Below are 17,139 nucleotides of genomic sequence, written 5' to 3' on the forward strand. Positions count from 1 at the left end.
GCTGTGGAGTTATCTCCTTGTAATAACACAAGCCAGGAACTAAACGAAAGCGTACTAAGAGAGGGGGGACTTCAAACAGGTACCGCTGAGGCCAGGGAGTGTTAGGGTGAGCTGCAAGTGAAGCAATGGGGAAAGACGACTATACTTACCAGGTACACAACACGACAGAGCGTTGGTGGCTGCCACTGCCTTAAGATAAGTACTTCAGGTGGAAAGCGGGCAACCCCATGCCTAGTACTACTTTCAGTACCTCGGGCTAGAATCGAGCCTGCAGGTGCAGACAGCTCCATCTGATCGCAACTGCAGATACCTTGCCATAGTACTTCATTATGCCTTCACTCGGGCGAACACAGACACTTCGCCACCCATGGTGTTTCGGTCATCTGCACTCGAAGCTTCAAGCCAGTTCACATTAACTGACGTTACGGGCTCGATTCTGAAAAGTCGTCTGCGTTTGTTCCAAAGTGAGCTCAAAACACTCAATACCCGTGTTTGCCCACATTAGTGAATGAAAGGCCTTCACAGAGCAGGATGAGCGGTAATAGAGTCGCAACAACTGAGAGGGACTGAGCAGCTGATGCACAACTCAGCATGTGTCAAGGAATGAACACAGGACAGAGCTGACGTAAAAATCCCGGTATTCAGTAGTACACAGTACAGTAACAAGTGTAATGTCAGGATAAAGTACCCTACCAAAAGATGTACTCCGTAGTCACTACGTTGATAAAATCTCTTAGTCAGCGCGAACCCAATGAATTTATGTATAAGCCAATCAATTAGCAGCGTACAGTAATAGACAGCCTCATGGCCATAGCCGCACATTGGTAGGCAGCTTCATCGCCGTACCCATGAGCAGCACATAGGCAGCCTCATCGCCGCACATACTGCACACGTAGGCAGTCTTGGCGGCATACGCGTATCAAGTTGGCACACAAAGTTATTATGGGGCTGCGCTTACTAAGAAATTCTATTTGCGCGGCGCGCATCTGTTAGGACCCTGGGGATGCAGCGGGGGGTATTTAGGCCGTAAACATCGATCCAAGAATGACTTAGCGTCTAACCACGTTGCCTTGCTCTGGCTGCGTGCGTATCCGTGCCTGCTGCTTCAACTGATACCACGCCATATTCGCATCTTTTGCTCTGATCCCTACTCCAAATAACATCTGGCGAGCCTCTCGAGTCGCAGATCGAATTTGGAAACGTGCTGCCAGAACTTTCTCGGGTCGATTGTACTCGTTGGGCAGTTTGCGACCGATGCTGAGGACGTGGAGCGCCTGAATGCCATGCCGCGACGCCAGTTCAACGTGGATGACTATCATGCAGCCGTGTCGCAGGCAAGTAATACCGCTGCACTATACTGATTCAAGAACTTGAAACTGACACCAACCACACGGACAGGTCATTTTGTCATCGTCCGACCATGAGTTCTTCGACCAATTGATCCCTACTCTGAAGGAGGCTACAACGTCGAACCGTACGACCTCGCTGGTCAGTAGCTTTAGTCGTTATGCCGATGACCGCGAAGCCGATATCGAAAGGATTGGATCAACCAAACATGAAGAATTTCTGGACTCTGTCACGCGACTGCAACATGTGCGAGAAGAAACAGTGAGCCTAACGGGCGAAATTCTGCAACTCAACCAATCCATTCAAGCAAGTACAGAGAAGCTTGCGGAGCAGAAGAGCGCCCTTGTCAATACGAAAGCGATCAGACAGAACGTTGCCGATGCCTCGAGTGCATTGGGCGACTCTTTGAGAATACTTCATGCAGTCAATCATGCTCACGATCTTGTCAGGCGTAGGAAATATTATTTGGCACTGAAGTCCCTCGAAGACTTGCAGAATGAGCACCTTGTGCCGATCCTACAAAATCGTTACGCGACCCAGCACCGACTGGCAAGTCTCATTCAGAAGTCGATACCAGCATCTCAAAAGTCTATTTCAGAAGCAGTCATGAATGACTTGAACACTTGGCTATATCATGTTCGAGAAACATCGCAATTCCTCGGCGAAGTAGCTTTTTACCATACCGAAATGCGCCGGACTCGACAGAAGAAACGTATCGAGGAGGATCCTTTCTTGGGGAAATTCAAGCTGAATTCTGCCATCGAGTTAGTTTGCGATGAAAGTGAGGAATTTGACGTCTTGAGCAACGAAGAGCTCCAAGTCGATTTCACACCCTTATTTGAAGCTCTACATATCCATGAAGCCCTCGGTCAACCCGACAAATTTCGGATTGAGTACTCCGCCACTCGTCGACAGCAAAAGGACCTCTTGATGCCGAGCACTGTGACTTTGCTGGCCGAGGATGAGTCCTCGCTCAGCAGCCTTCTCGAAGGCATTGCCGGCTTCGCCATTGTCGAGAAAGCGACGACTTTTCGCATACCTCAGTTGAGATCTCTGGCGGAGGTGAGAATTGAAGACTCCGACTCATCGTGATTGTAATTGACACACTCTAGGTTGAGGAGTTGTGGGAGTCTATGTGCACTACTGCGGTGAACCTTACTGCGAAAGCGCTTTACGATGTCAACAATGCCGAAGTGCTTCTCAAAATAAAGACATTCATAATCATGTTCATACAGACTATGGAGGTGAGACAGGTTCCAGGCGTGAAATCTTTTCATTGCTGACCGTGCTTCGAGGGCTGGGGCTATTCTGTGTCTACTCTGGATGCATTTCTGCTCAAGCTGTTCGACAAATACGCGGAGTTGCTGAAGCGCAGATTTAGCGACGATTTTCAGGAAGTGAGTTGCAATGGGTGCCGGTGACTGTCACCACAGTACTGATACGGTCATAGATTGTTTTCACTGATGATTACATGCCCATGGCTATCAACACGAAGGAGGAATACGAGAAAGTTGTTAACGTTAGCTGGTACTCACCGGACAAGTCGACGGATGAATTGACGTAAGTACTATCACCGAGCTTGTGTTGTGCTTCCACTGATCGGGGGCAGCTTTCCTTGCGTCCTCCCCTTCTCGCAAATGTACCCGCTTTGCTGCATTGACATCAGGAATTTCCTCAACCAATTCTACTTCTTCTCGGACGACCATTTCCAGCATCCCGATGTGATTGACGAGACCTTGAAGCGAGTACGTTGGCCCCCCCTTATAAGACCGATTCCCATTGACGTTTCGGCAGTCACTCGATGAATTGTTGACCGAAAAGGTCTGTCAATCATTGGTAGACCGATTGAGCTCGCATTACCTCGGCCAAATCGTTCAAATCCTCATCAATTTGGAACACTTTGAGAAGGCTTGCTATGATCTTGAGCAACTACTGATTGAAGCGAGGTCCTCCACTTCAGCTGGCGGACCCCTTAAACTCAATGCGACCGCGCAGTTTCGTAACAACAAGAAGACTGCCGAGAAAAGGATCTTTGAGGTCGTGAATTCCAAGATCGACGATCTCGTTGACACGGCTGAATATGATTGGTAAGTGAAGTAGGGGTTGAATTGTGGAATGCTAACTCACACTCCATCTTCAGGACTCCTAGTGCTGTTGTTGCGGAACCAAGTAATTACATGCATACCTTGACACACTACCTTTCCAATATCATGAACTCGACATTGTTGGGGCTTCCCACGGAGATCAAGGAGCTGATCTATTTCGATGCTTTGAGTCACGCGGCTGACAAGATACTTGTAAGGCGGTTGTTAAATTTGTGAGCAGCGTTGACTCAAGCAAACAGGCTCTTCCGCTGTCCCCAGACGTAAAGCATATCAATCCTCATGGCATTGCAGCTTTAGCCCAGGACGTGCTGTACCTGACGGAATTTGTGGACAGTCTCAATAATGGGCAAATGCTTCGCCAAAATTTGGACGAACTCCAACAAACTGTTGCACTACTGCAATCCGAAAATCACGACGAATTCTTCGACATTTCGACAAGGAACAAGAAATATGGACGGGTAGATGCAATTAACGGCCCTCTGCTGCTCGAGAAGTGCGTATTCTCTTTGTTCAGCTGCTGCGCGGATACTGACAAGATGCTTCATAGGCTCGTACCTGTCACACAAAATTCTACGAAGAGCGCGCCACTTGTGAACTTCTCATCGCGCTTCGGAATGATGAAGTAGATGTTGAAAAACTCGCGCAGGAGGAGTGAGATTCACTGAGCGACGAAGTAATTGCGAACATTTCCGTGAATCATATTGCATTGACCATCCCGCTCCGTCCAAGTGTTCTGTAATAAGTGACCTGCTTTCGATTTGTCCACAACACACGTCATTAACCTTGTGACCTATTCGAAGTCCTCGGATGACATGGGGGCCTGGAGAGTTGTCAGGATCCGTCATTAGCCGGCAATGTGGCGGTGAGTTTACCTGTTGAGGCTGCATGCCAGGGTACGGATACATGCCCTCTATCTCTCCATACATTTGCGGTTGTGCCTGTCCATAGGAGGGCGCAGGGCCGGGTGGCACCTGGCCACTGTACATGCCAGCATTCTGGCGATACTCTTGTTCCGGCGCCATCGAGTGAGTTCCCATGTAATCGCCTGGTCCGAGGGAATGGCCAGGTGGGCCTGGTGGCATAGTTCCATGCTGTCCAGGTATCGGAGGTTGCCCGGCAGTGGCCATTGCTTGCGGAGGAGCTGCAGGTTGCGCGTTGGCTCTTTTGGCATGGGACGCCGCCTCTTCCCTTGGAACTATGTCGATCAGGAAATCGAACATGTCAGATTTGGCAAGCGCCGAGGCAATGTCAGACCTTTGCAGTGTTCGTCGCTTGTTTTCCTCGGCATGTATCCAGGCGCGCATAGTTAGCTCAGTAATGAAAATGTCACAGCCCTTGGCGAATAAGATTGGTGCCTCTGCGGAAATCATCTTGACCTCTGGATCCGCCTTCATGACCTTTTTGATACGAGCCAAAGGCAACTGGTGAATCTTGAACTCGTGCTTCTCTTGCTCCAGATGGCTGATGGTTTGTTGCCAGTATGTGGTGAGAATGTCCTTATACTGTCCTGTAAGACCTTGGTGGACCTGCAAACGCGTTAACAGGGCTCATCTGGTGACAGCTGTGTGGAAGACCGCACGTTCGCCCACGGTCCAGTGTACAGCTCCGCTGGAGCAAAACCTTGTGATGCGAGCTATAGGAACCATCAGCATGCTCTCCCACTTCAAAAGACCTGACACTTTGACTGACCGTAGCACAAGCGCCTAGATTCCGCGTACCCACCGTCAGTCTCGCCTTCATTGACGATGAGCGGAAGGGTCATGATAGCCTACCGTAATGACCACCTTGAGTTGTATCATATACTGGGGCCGTAGCCCGCTGCTGTGTGTGCGCAGCGCTCGCTGCCTGAGAATCCATGGTTGTGGTGTTGATGATTACGTGGTTGTAAGCGCGATCCTGTATCGGGATGGCATTGGTTCATTGGGTACTGACCAAAAGCACACCGAGCCTAACATCACCAAGTGGATGTGGGCTGGGCTTGTGGCTGGCCCGACTGAAGGATGCAGCCACTGTGGCTGGAGAAATGGGTGGGACAACCACAGATTACTAAGCTACTGATCTCCCCAAACACTAAAAGTATCCACCTGACACTCAAAAAAACTGTCTTTGCAGCCTGAGCATCGAAACCTTTTGGCCTTCAACTGTTTCCTCGCGAACATGACAAGCCTCGCCGATATCGATCTCGATGGCTTGCTTCGTAAAGCTGAGGCACGGTTCTCGACAACCAGCGATGGCCAGCAAACCGACAACAAGCTTCCTTTGTCCGGGAGCTTGACATCTGTTCTGAGTCGTAGCCAGACCCCTCACGAGGCCCCTCGCGAAGCCTTGTCAGTGCGCCAGATCCAGCCCACGAAAACTCCAAACGAGGTAAGCCCCATCCCGACGACGCAATGCGCATCTTCATGATGAGAAGGAACCGCTTCGCGGCCTTGTGACCCGAGAGACATTCCGTTTTGGACATGTTCCCGGGACCATATGATCCCTATTTTTTCATAGTTACTCTGACCTGTCCAATCACACACTAGCCATGGGAAACAAAGCCTCATGAGTATTTGCTGATTTAGACCAGGATACCGCCGGGAAAAATTGGTTCCATCTCCCCAAGGCCGACGCGACTTCCGAGCTGAAGAGAGACTGGCAAATCCTCCGTATGCGCAATGTCTTGGATCCTAAGCAGCAAAGAAAGGCCTTACGGCCTGAAATTCCCAAGTACGCTCAAGTTGGGGAAATTGTTGCTGGACCGACGGACTTCTACAGCGCAAGAATGACACGCAAGGAGCGGAAGCGCAACTTGCTTCAGGAAGCACTAGACTCTCGAGACGAGTCAAAGATGCGTCACAAGTACGCCAATATTCAGCAAGAAAAGACCAGTGGAAAGAAAGGCTCTTACCGGAAGTTCGTGTCCCACCGGAAGAAGTTCAAGGGATGAAGAACTTGCCGACACGCAGATCATCCCTGGACTCTACAGAAACGCCCGGGCACGTCAGTTTGGCTATGACCCATCGCTTGGAGTCACTCGATGCTCGTCATAACGTCGAGCTTATGAGACAGGTTCAGCAACGCTGTACTAGGTACGGTACGGCGACGCGACTTGACAAACACCAAACCACTAGCGTCGGGGCCTGATCAGTGCCGTCTGATTTGGCTCCAAACAAGAGGTGCGCATGTTGTTCAATTGCGCCCCAACCGTTGGCAATGCGCAGCATGGGATGGCTTGGTATCTTATGTGGGCTATTTGGGTCACTTGGTCCTCCGCCAAACTTGGGTTATGGTGCAATTTGGAGCTCACTGACTCATTGACTCTATTCTGAGTTGGTGAACCTCACTGAATTTGCGAGATACTGTTGCACCATAGCATCACAGACCTGGCGGAGATGAAGAAATTCGTAGGTCGGCTTGAAGTGGTAGAGACAAATCGACGACGGAGGTGCTTATCTTTGATGTCCTGTAATGATGCCTGAAAAATGCTTGACTGTTCTCTCTTAATATCAACACCACGTTTGCCGCCTTATTTACTAATACTTACTACAGTAGATTCCTGAGTGATTAAGTACTAATTAGCAACAAAAACGAATACGGAGCGTGAGTTCAAACGGTTCATCTCCTGAGTACTACCAACCTCAGTCATGCTGCATTGCTATTTGTATGCATATAAGCGGGCTTACTTGATTGGTCCTGTGGATATGCGCCAAGGGTTGCTATGACTGTCCGGAGATGGAGAATTTCAGATTGTCGCGAAGCCTTCGCGTCAAAGTTGTCACCACCACAATGCCTCTCTCGTTGACACGCAGGGCTGCTTTGCGCGAGGTGAGCTTTGTGGCTCGGCAAAGGGCATACCCCGATTGTTCTCAGCAGCCGAGGCTGGCTCTTGCAGGCAGCAGACGATCCAAAGCGTCACTGTAAGTGTTTCAAGAGCAGCGCAGATTCCTCGCTATTTTGCGCGACAGCGTCTAGGCTCCTACACATATACTGACAATGTATAGATCAGGAGCGGCTGACCGCAAGCCAATTCTATCGACTCAAGCGACATCCGAATCTGAAAATCTGCGGCATCCACGATCCGTGCAAGCGCTACACTTGAAGCCCTTGAAGCGGGAGGCTGAGCACGGTATCCCCTCTTGCGACTTGCAGTTGCGCTCATACAGCCTACAACCTCTCGAATTTTTTTGCGACTTCGCTTTACGCGCTGCGTATTACCTTGGCTTGCCAGCATACGGCCCGGTCCCGCTGCCCCGAATTACCCAGAGGTGGACTGTTCCCCGAAGTCATTTCATTTTCAAAAAGTCGCAAGAGAACTTTGAACGTATCACACTAAGACGCTTGATACAAATCAAGGACGGCAATCCAGAGACGGTTCAGCTATGGCTTGCATATCTGCGGAAACACCAGTACTATGGTATTGGAATGAAGGCGAACATGTGGGAATTCAGCGACTTAGGAGGGCAATCGTTGATGGAGAAGAACTCTACGCAGTACGAGACTGACATCAATGCGGCATGGCCTCACCTCGGGCAGGTCAAACCTATTGAATCGGGACTGGAAGCGGACAAGGTCCTTAATCACCGCCTGTCTTCGGAGGCAAGCGGGCCTCGTTGACCAGTCGGTACTGAAGTGCCTCAAGAATTTGGATCCAGTCCGAATGCTTGACGTTCAAGACTAACGGGCTACCAAATTACGTGTAAGATTGATTGTTCGAGGACAGCTATAGGTTTCAGGACTGTCTACCAAATTCCATTCACAGCAGATTCTTAATGTGCCTTATAACACAAGAACGCAAGAGCTTTACTGGGTCCCGAGGTCTCTGAAGTGTTTTCCTGTTTTCTGCGGACGTGAGATTACCTCCGAGCGCGCCTCGGTAGATGCATACTGAGTAGGACTCCATCTTGCGAATCGCGGCTGGAGGCAGTCATTCAGGCCCAGCGATTGTGGAACATCAAGCGACTCGACCCGACGCGCCCTCACTTCCATTTCCAACCAGTTTTGTTCTTTTCCAGCACTAGAACCAAAGGGAAGAGGAGTCCAGTCTGCGAGGCAAGACAGCTGACCAGGTGCCATGGCGGGCCTGACAGGACTACGAAGCCGTGCTGCTGCCTCGAAAGTCATATTTTCTGGTATCCAACCAACTGGCGTACCGCATTTGGGCAATTACGCGGGAGCCCTGCGCCAGTGGGTATCTTTGCAAAATGAGGAACCAGTCACCACCAGTCTCATTTATTCAGTTGTTGATCTCCATGCCATCACCACGGCACAACCTCGAGAAAGTTTGAAACAATGGAGAACAGAGGCACTGGCGTCATTGCTGGCTCTAGGCCTGGACCCTGACCGGTGCACTATCTTCTATCAGTCCTCTGTTAGTCGACCACTGAACGTGTCCAATCCAGACCTTTATGGTACTAATTGGTCATTCAGGTACCTGCACATGCAGAGCTCATGTGGATCCTCAGCTGTACAGCATCTGTCGGGTACCTATCACGCATGACCCAATGGAAGGTATGGTTGCTTGATGTCGATGTTGGCTATTCGCCGACACTAGATGAACATGAATCTGCCCTTCCACGACCCCTTACACCACGAAACTCCTATCCCACTTCTCCAGCATTGCAAGTATACTAAGGCTGCTGTGTATAGTCGAAGCTCAATCTAGCAGAGTCCTCGAGCATCGAGGAAAAGAAAGTTGGCGGCCAGCTCAAACTGGGTCTCTTCTCGTACCCCGTCCTGCAGGCAGCTGATATACTGGTCCATCGGTATGAGTTGTGGTGTTGTGGGAAAGTACCTGGCTAATGGTTCCACAGAGCAACACATGTGCCGGTTGGGCAAGACCAACAACAACATCTTGAATTTGCCCGCGAATGCGTAACAAATTTCAACCATGCCTATGGCAAACATCTTGTGGCGCCAGTTACCCTTTGTGGTAAGTGGAAAAGATGAGTTAACTTTACACTGTCTTGGAAACTGACTCGATCGAGCTCCAATCTCACGTGTCATGTCCCTCACTGACCCGACCGCGAAAATGTCCAAGTCGCACAAGGCTGAGCGATCTCGTATCCTCTTGACCGATGGGCCGGACCAGATCCGTAACAAGATCGCCTCCGCACTTACGGACTCGCAAGCAGGAATTGCGTACGATCCTGCCAACAGACCAGGGATCTCTAACCTCCTGGACATATTGTCTATCTTCGACATCAGAACGAGGTCTTCATCCGAGCTCGCCTCAGACTACTCCGACCTTTCTGCCAGACAGCTGAAGAACATGGTTTCAGATGTTGTCATAACTGGGCTGGCTGGCTTTCGCCAGCGATATCAGGAATTGCTAGGCTCGCGCCGTGATTTTCTGGATAAGGTAGAAGCTGATGGAGCAGTTAAAGCCAGGCGGAGTGCTGCGGAAACGATGAGCAAGGTCAGGGAAGCCATAGGTCTTGCTGGTGAATCCTAAGTCGACGCACCGAGACTCTGCTGCCAGAGAATTGTGCGAAAGCAGGCATGGCGCGGGATAGTTCCAGATTCCCGAACGGAAGCGATGAAAGTAGATTAAGAGGCATACGCAAAGCTGGACCCTCGGGCTGCGAGCCAGAAATCACGGGCAACTTGCGTCGTCGTCCGAGAGCCGCGTAGGCTGGGATGTTTGATTAGACATGTATAATACCACAATGAGTGGGGGGCGTTCTTACCTCACGAGTTTCTTGACAAATATGGTTTTCTCACGTGGATTGAGCCGAGAGCCGGGGAAGGACACCTGCTCCAGGGCTGACTCGAGCCAGCCTGGCGCGGCCGGATACCAAGTAATGAGCTTCTTGAGCGGCTCGCTTAGCTTGTCTAGCTCGCTCCGCGAAGCGTTGCCGCCAAAGTTCCTCATCAAACTCTCGCTGACCAGTGGACCAAGTGTTTTCATTAGTTCGATGACCCGGTGCTGAACTGGGGGAGGGTTGCCCGCTAGCTGCAGGAAATGTGCCTTCAAGGAGCATTGGTCAGTCGACAAATACCCCGGCCAGACAACGATCGACGTACCCAAAATCCGGCCGATGCCATCTTCGGAAGTGGTTCTTTCCCATCTAGAGCCTGCAGAGTGAAGAGGAAGAAGAACTCAGACGGATCAAGCGGATGAGCGTCGAGTAAGACTTGAGGGGCTTCGCTCAACACCCGCGTGATAAAGTCGATTGCATTGTGCGATAATTCCGGGTCGGTTTCTGGACCTGCAACGCATGTCAGTAAGGGGCACTCACCCAAGTGTCGTCCTGCACATGGGTCGTACCTGGCAGGCCACGGAGCAGCCCGATGGCCCAGGTGAACAAATCCGCGAGCAAATTGTCTCGCATAGAGCCTTCGCCATACTGCTTCAAAGAACTCGTAAAAGAGCAAGCCGTCTTGACAAGCGCGCCTATTCGGGGCGAGTGTGTAGTGTGCGAAAACAGGTATTCTGCAATTTGTCTTGGTGGGAAGACAAAGGGGCCGTGCTCGGTTTCCGAGAAACCACTTCGAAGAATGCTGCAGATGTTGTCAACAACCTCAACACTCAGCGGGAAAGCCCTTTGCGGCTGAACGATTATGTCGAAAATGTGCCTCTGGAGGTTTGCGAGTTGAGGACTCTTCTCCTGCTCAAGTCTGGAGTGAGCATCGATCTCTACTGGCATTTCAGCCGGAATCTGGAAAGCCTTGGCCACAGAAGAGAGACACCTGAGAACTCTGATACCAATATGCAGAGCTGGAGATTCACCGCAAGACTCGTCGAGGCATCGGGACTCTGGCGGACAGGTGAGGCGACCCGCGGCATTTGACGACGCAATCAGCGTCTGGCAGGTCTGTAGGTCGATCTCAACGAACCCAACGATTTTGCGGAGAGCTTGAAGGCGTTCAGACTCGATTTCCAAGGCTTGGGCAACGGACGCGATGCCCCCGAGAACCTTCTCTGCAACCTCGCACTCCATTGTCTGGCTTGCGTTCATGCGCTGATATTCTTCAAGGAACGCACCCGTCTCGGAGTGAAGATGATGTCGGCACGACGAGCAGAGCCGAAGTATAGACCTTGAAACGGGCTGCGAAAGCATCGTATCGCCGACCAAGCTAAATAAAAGGTTCAATGCTGGCGGTAGAAGTTCGGTGTGGCGCTCGAAGAACTCGGTATACTTCTCAATCAGGCCAACACATGTTTGACGAACACGCGGGGGCAGTAGGGCGTGGCCGCCACGAAGCGTGTTGAACAATGGTGAGGAGAAGACAGAACTCAGAGCTTCGTCACTTTGCAGTTCTTCCTTAGCACAATCCGCTAGGGATCCGAGACAGAATGCTGCAGCCTCCAAACGTGCCCAGTCCTCAGCCGAGACCGCAGAAATGAGAAGGTCAGCAAAGGTGACCAACAATCGCGACCCAGTCAGGGCGTAGGTAGATTGTAGGAGATCAGCAACATCCTTTCGAACGTCTATGAACCCAATGCGGTCGCTGTTGTCCCATTGGCTCAGCTCAGTGGCATCAGGATATATGATCCGCTGCCACGCGTTTGAAACAGCTTCCAGCACGAAAGACGTGGCAGTCGATGCCCAAGGAATGGCGCCTTCCGCGTTAGAGAAAACCTCGTCCGTCAATGTCTCGATGTATGTCGACCAGAATTCCACTGCAGGAACGAAGATTCTGTCTTCAACAACAGGGTGACCATCCAAGGACAGTAGCCCACAAAGTTTACCGAGCAGGGCTTGATCCTGGTGGCTCTCGCTTCGCATCAGGATTTCGACCCGAGCCTCACCATATGCGAGCATGAGCTGACCGAATTGTACTGCATCAAATTCAAAGTCACCCTGTTGGAGTCTCCGATAATAATTCCGACACCACGCTTTTTCGAGAGTGTCGGCGAGCAAGGTGTAGTGTTCGCTGGTCAGAAGCGATGGAAAATTGGATAAAATGTCGGTGAGAAGTTCCACTGCTGGTTGAAACACATCGTTAGTCGATAATCCAGCTATTACTGCAGCAATGAGAGGCCGAAGCGAATCTATGAAGAGTGAGTCTCTCGCAGCTAGTTTCTGCGAGAACCACACCCAAGACTATGAAGAGAGGTTAGTCACCACAACGGGGCGAGGAACACTAAGCTGAACGACTCACTTGGAGACATCTGATGGCTTCCTCATCGGCTTTTGGATCAGGTTTAACATATTCCAAGCTCTTCCAAATAACAGCAGTAGATTCAGCGACATTGAGACGCAACGTTTCATACAGTTCGCTGCTGGAGCAAGAATCAGTAGGAGCTCTTGTGATTCGGGAGTCTTCTTACTTATGCGCCGAGTGAAAATCAACCTTAGCCGCATCATCCACGACGTTGCTGATGACCCAGAGGACCGCTCGACTTCGGACGGGATCCAGACACTCTAGATGCTCGGGGAACCCTGACGGGAAGACCTCTGGATCGACCAATTGGCCCGCGGCCATACACTGCACAAGATGTGGCACAAATCGCCTCCAAAGGTGTGGAAAGTGTATCAAGTAGGTAGCTAGTGCGGATGACAGCTTTCGTGACACGAGTACAGAGCCGCCGTGGGCTACGGAGGCCATGTACCAACCCAACAGACCTGTCAGAAGCTCGCTCGCATCGTGATCGCCTAATTTTGAGCTGTGTATTTGGATTAGTCTAACTTGTTGCGACAGGTTCTGGGCTACACTTTGATGCACATCATACCTTTCCGTGTTCAGTTTGACAATGATGATCAGGGCCCCGTGAAACCTGACTTTTTCGTCCGGCCGTGTGAGAAGATCACGAGCAATTGCCCATGAATGGGAAGAGCATTGTATCTCTGTCAATTTTCTCTGTGTTGCCGCTATCACATCTGGCGGATTCGGTCGATAGAGAGTGTGTATGAGCTATCAGCCTTGTTTAGTGTGATGAAGGACAATGCAATGTATGAAAGGCAGGCTTCACGTACGGCCTCAATATGCTCGGTGGTCAGCTCTGGTTCATAGCGACCGCCTTCCATGACACTTGTGTGCTTGCCGCTTGGCGTGTAAAGTCTTGTCGGATAGGCACTGCTTGCTATGGTACTAGTGTGTGAGAACAACAAGTGCAACCGGAGAGTGAAGCCTAGGTATGGAAGGTGGTATGCTGTCTCTACGTGCGGTTCATGTTGCGGCCGGCGGTGGGCTCAAGGAGAATTCAAATCGAGAATGCCGTCGCGTAAGGCAATATCTGTAGCCTTTAGGTAAAGGTACTGAGTTAAGTTAAGGAAGTTAGGGACTGGGGTTCTCAAAAACGCCATTCTTATGGCTGGTGCGTGGCGCAATTTCTGCGTACCTTGCCTTGACAGGCACCTATCTTACCTACCTTACTACGGATATATGGGAACCAAACAGACCCGTTATGTAATACCCCGCTCAACTTCACCCAGTTCCGTCATAACCTCGCCGTCCTGCCCAGCCAATCCTCACTGGTAGTGAACAAACCGGAGCAAGAGCCTCAGGAAATATCGAGCTTCAGCGTTCAGGATTTGTGAATGCAGCATAAGCCCTTGACTACTGTCTCTTGAGCTTCCAGGTCTTGTGATTTGATTGCGTCGCACTATCCCCCCACAAAGGACATCAACTGGGCCGGACGTCCCCTCCACTTGGTTCGCAAAGTCGATGTTCGTGCGGCCCAATAATTGGCGTTTCACGGCTAGAGTCTACTGGAAAACGCCAGCTTCACCAATCCTTTGTCGACGATCTACACGTACCTTCAAAACGATGGAGAAGGTCAATACTACGGCCCGTCTGGCCAAGCTACGTGAACTGATGAAAGAACGCAATGTCGAGATTTACAGTAAGAGACCACATCTATTTGACCTTGAGCACTTTATGCTCACCTTAGCTTCCACCAGTCGTGCCTTCAGAGGACAATCATGCCTCCGAATACATTGCAGATTCGGACGCGCGACGGCCTTATATTTCGGGTTTCACAGGTTCAGCCGGTGTAGCCATCATCACTCCGGACACAGCAGTACTGTCCACAGATGGCCGATACATTATACAGGCGACGAAGCAGCTGGATGATAACTGGACCTTGCTCAATTCGGCCCTGCCAGAAGCCCCGACCTGGCAAGACTGGTCCGCAGAGCACTCGAGTGGCGGCAAAAATGTCGGGGTGGATGCCTCGTTAATTGCTTCGTCCATGGCCAAGAAATTGCAAGAGAAGATTCACAAGCGGGGAGGCGCAGACCTGGTACCACTTGAGGAGAATCTAGTTGATCTTGTATGGGGCACAGATCAGCCACCAAGACCCCAAGAGCCCATCATTGTCTTACCCGATGATCTTGCTGGCAAAACTGTCCAAGCCAAACTCCATGACCTGCGACTCGAATTAGGCAAGAGGCAGGCAATTGGCTTTGTCATCTCCATGCTCGATGAGATCGCCTGGCTCCTCAACATGCGGGGCAGCGACATTCCCTACAATCCGGTCTTCTTCTCGTTCGCCATCGTCACACCTGATTCCACTACCTTGTACATCGATGACGCCAAACTGGACCACACTTGCAAGAAGCACCTTACCGAGAACGAAATCCACTTGCGGCCATACAGCGCCATACTTGACGATGCCCGAAGACTGTCGGCTACGGCCGCCCAAGCTCAACAGCCTATAGGGGATAAGGGCACTGGTTCACCACACCGCTTGTTGCTCTCCAACAAAGGTTCCTGGGCACTTCATCGGGCATTGGGGGGAGACGATATGGTGGACGAAGTTCGCAGCCCCGTCGGTGATGCTAAAGCTATCAAGAACCCAACAGAGCTGCAAGGCATGCGTGCGTGCCACATTCGTGACGGCGCAGCTCTCATTGAATACTTCGCATGGTTGGAAGACCAGTTGGTAGCCAAAAAGGCGACCTTGGATGAGGTCGAGGCCGACGACAAATTGATCGAGTTGCGGTCGAAACACGATAACTTCGTCGGCTTGTCCTTCCCAACTATCTCGTCAACAGGGCCAAAGTCAGTCCTTATCTCTTCCATACCAATGCGTCGAGCTAACCTGGATACCTAGTGCTGCTATCATCCACTACAAGCCCGTGCGAGGCAACTGTTCTGTGATCGATCCAGACAAAATTTACCTCTGCGATTCGGGTGCTCAGTTCCGTGACGGTACAACTGATGTCACACGTACCTTGCATTTTGGCAAGCCTACTGATGCCGAAAGAGAGGCATACACACTCGTTCTGAAAGGGAACATAGCGCTTGATATGGCTGTTTTCCCCAAAGGAACGACAGGATACGCGTTAGACTCTCTGGCCCGTCAGTATCTCTGGGTGAGTCCCAATGATGCCTAAACACAAATACCTGGTTTCTCCGCTGACACTGGCAGCAATACGGGCTCGATTACCGTCACGGAACCGGTCACGGCGTGGGCTCCTACCTCAACGTGCACGAAGGTCCCATCGGCGTTGGGACCAGGGCGCAACACGCCGAAGTGGCGCTCTCTGCTGGCAATGTCATTTCAAATGAGCCGGGCTTCTACGTCGAAAACGAGTTTGGCATCCGCATCGAGAACATCGTCATGGTCATGGAAACCAATACCAAGTACTGCTTTGGAGACAAGCCGTTCCTTGGATTTGAACATGTCACCATGGTGCCCTACTGTCAAAATCTAATCGACTCGAGCCTGCTGACAGAAGGCGAAATCAAATGGATCAACACATATAACGCTGAGATCATGGACAAGACCAAGGGGTTTTTCACTAATGACCCCCTCACAATGGCATGGTTGACTCGGGAAACCCAGCCAATCTGACGGATAGCTCTCAAGAACACTTGCTTAGGTACGTTTGCTACTAAAGTCGGACAAACGCGGCTAGAGTGAAAGTCACAATAAAGGAGCCGGCAAAGTACGGACTCTCTTGAACCCGTTGCATCCACGCCGGTTGCGAAGCCAGTTTCTTTATCCCCAACGTCTGAGTGAGATCCACACCGTAGCGTGATGCGATCTAGCAATCGTAAGTTAAATGATGTACACTTGTAGAGGCAGCATGGTTGGGAAATACGTAGACCACGAGCGCTAGAGTGCTTCCAAGAAACACCAGAGTGCGGGAGAACAGTGCGACTAGCGCACCTGTACAGAGACCTGACGAGGTGAGTTACAACTTTGGACCTGGAGATTGGCCCGAAAGCCGTTCAGACTAACCGGCGAGGCTACCACTGGAGCACTGCTGGAGCACCTTGGACGACATTGGCGGTTTACTTTCAGTCGTAGGCACTGGCGACCGGCGCGTTATTGCATCAAGGCGCGCAGGCGTTGTGCCTGGTCTCATATGCCATGCAGCACCAATGCAGATGCCAGGACCAAACCCAGTTGCGAACAGCCGCGTGGCCCGACGAAATGTGGTTGAACGACTCATATCGTAAAAAGTAAAAGGCTCGTCTGACTTTGCTCAAAGGCTATGGTTGGACATTGGTCCCAAGAGTTCAGTCCTTGACTGGGCGACGCGGGCTCAGGTCGAGCATTTATTACGTCAAGACTTAGCTCATTCCGTAACGAAGAATGACGCTAGAATTGGGTGCTTCGTGTCCGTAGTCTCAACACACGAGCAGCTGAGGACCTAATTAAGTAACGAAATGCCAGCATATCGTTCAACTCAGCTCGAGCGAATCACTGTTGATAATTGCAACAAGAAGCAGAATTGCTCCCACTTGTTGTCAATTGCAACGGAGCAGCAGGCGGAGCAGGACACTAACAAAAGCCTAGCCAACCAAC

General features: G+C 51.0%; 5 protein-coding genes across 5 annotated transcripts; 3 read left to right on the forward strand and 2 right to left on the reverse strand.

Moving 5' to 3' along the window:
- Positions 1-2,034: 2,034 nt before the first annotated feature.
- On the forward strand, positions 2,035-4,107 carry J7T54_004875 (exocyst complex component 6; the record flags this gene model as incomplete). Its single annotated transcript, XM_051509942.1, has 8 exons — positions 2,035-2,409; positions 2,460-2,591; positions 2,643-2,744; positions 2,798-2,907; positions 3,014-3,092; positions 3,142-3,434; positions 3,488-3,644; positions 4,000-4,107. 8 exons carry the CDS (start codon positions 2,035-2,037, stop codon positions 4,105-4,107), a joined length of 1,356 nt encoding a protein of 451 aa, XP_051359100.1.
- A 135-nt stretch (positions 4,108-4,242) lies between these two features.
- J7T54_004876 (Transcriptional activator-like protein) lies at positions 4,243-5,192 on the reverse strand (the record flags this gene model as incomplete). Its single annotated transcript, XM_051509943.1, has 3 exons — positions 4,243-4,272; positions 4,325-4,978; positions 5,175-5,192. The coding sequence occupies 3 exons, from the start codon at positions 5,190-5,192 to the stop codon at positions 4,243-4,245; spliced, it is 702 nt and encodes a 233-aa protein (XP_051359101.1).
- A 417-nt stretch (positions 5,193-5,609) lies between these two features.
- J7T54_004877 (Fcf2 pre-rRNA processing) lies at positions 5,610-6,381 on the forward strand (the record flags this gene model as incomplete). Its single annotated transcript, XM_051509944.1, has 2 exons — positions 5,610-5,819; positions 6,022-6,381. 2 exons carry the CDS (start codon positions 5,610-5,612, stop codon positions 6,379-6,381), a joined length of 570 nt encoding a protein of 189 aa, XP_051359102.1.
- A 3,381-nt stretch (positions 6,382-9,762) lies between these two features.
- Positions 9,763-12,199, reverse strand: J7T54_004878 (Importin beta-like protein; the record flags this gene model as incomplete). The annotated part of the gene is made up of 5 exons (XM_051509945.1): positions 9,763-9,829; positions 10,121-10,401; positions 10,458-10,642; positions 10,702-12,057; positions 12,118-12,199. The coding sequence occupies 5 exons, from the start codon at positions 12,197-12,199 to the stop codon at positions 9,763-9,765; spliced, it is 1,971 nt and encodes a 656-aa protein (XP_051359103.1).
- A 1,948-nt stretch (positions 12,200-14,147) lies between these two features.
- Positions 14,148-16,179, forward strand: J7T54_004879 (Xaa-Pro aminopeptidase P-like protein; the record flags this gene model as incomplete). The annotated part of the gene is made up of 5 exons (XM_051509947.1): positions 14,148-14,223; positions 14,282-15,383; positions 15,436-15,533; positions 15,651-15,697; positions 15,754-16,179. The coding sequence occupies 5 exons, from the start codon at positions 14,148-14,150 to the stop codon at positions 16,177-16,179; spliced, it is 1,749 nt and encodes a 582-aa protein (XP_051359104.1).
- Between the last annotated feature and the right edge of the window lie 960 nt (positions 16,180-17,139).

The sequence above is a fragment of the Emericellopsis cladophorae genome, assembly GCF_022114955.1.
Source record: "Emericellopsis cladophorae strain MUM 19.33 chromosome Unknown NODE_76_length_80834_cov_110_703716, whole genome shotgun sequence".
In the NCBI taxonomy this organism is placed as follows: Eukaryota; Fungi; Ascomycota; class Sordariomycetes; order Hypocreales; family Bionectriaceae; genus Emericellopsis; species Emericellopsis cladophorae.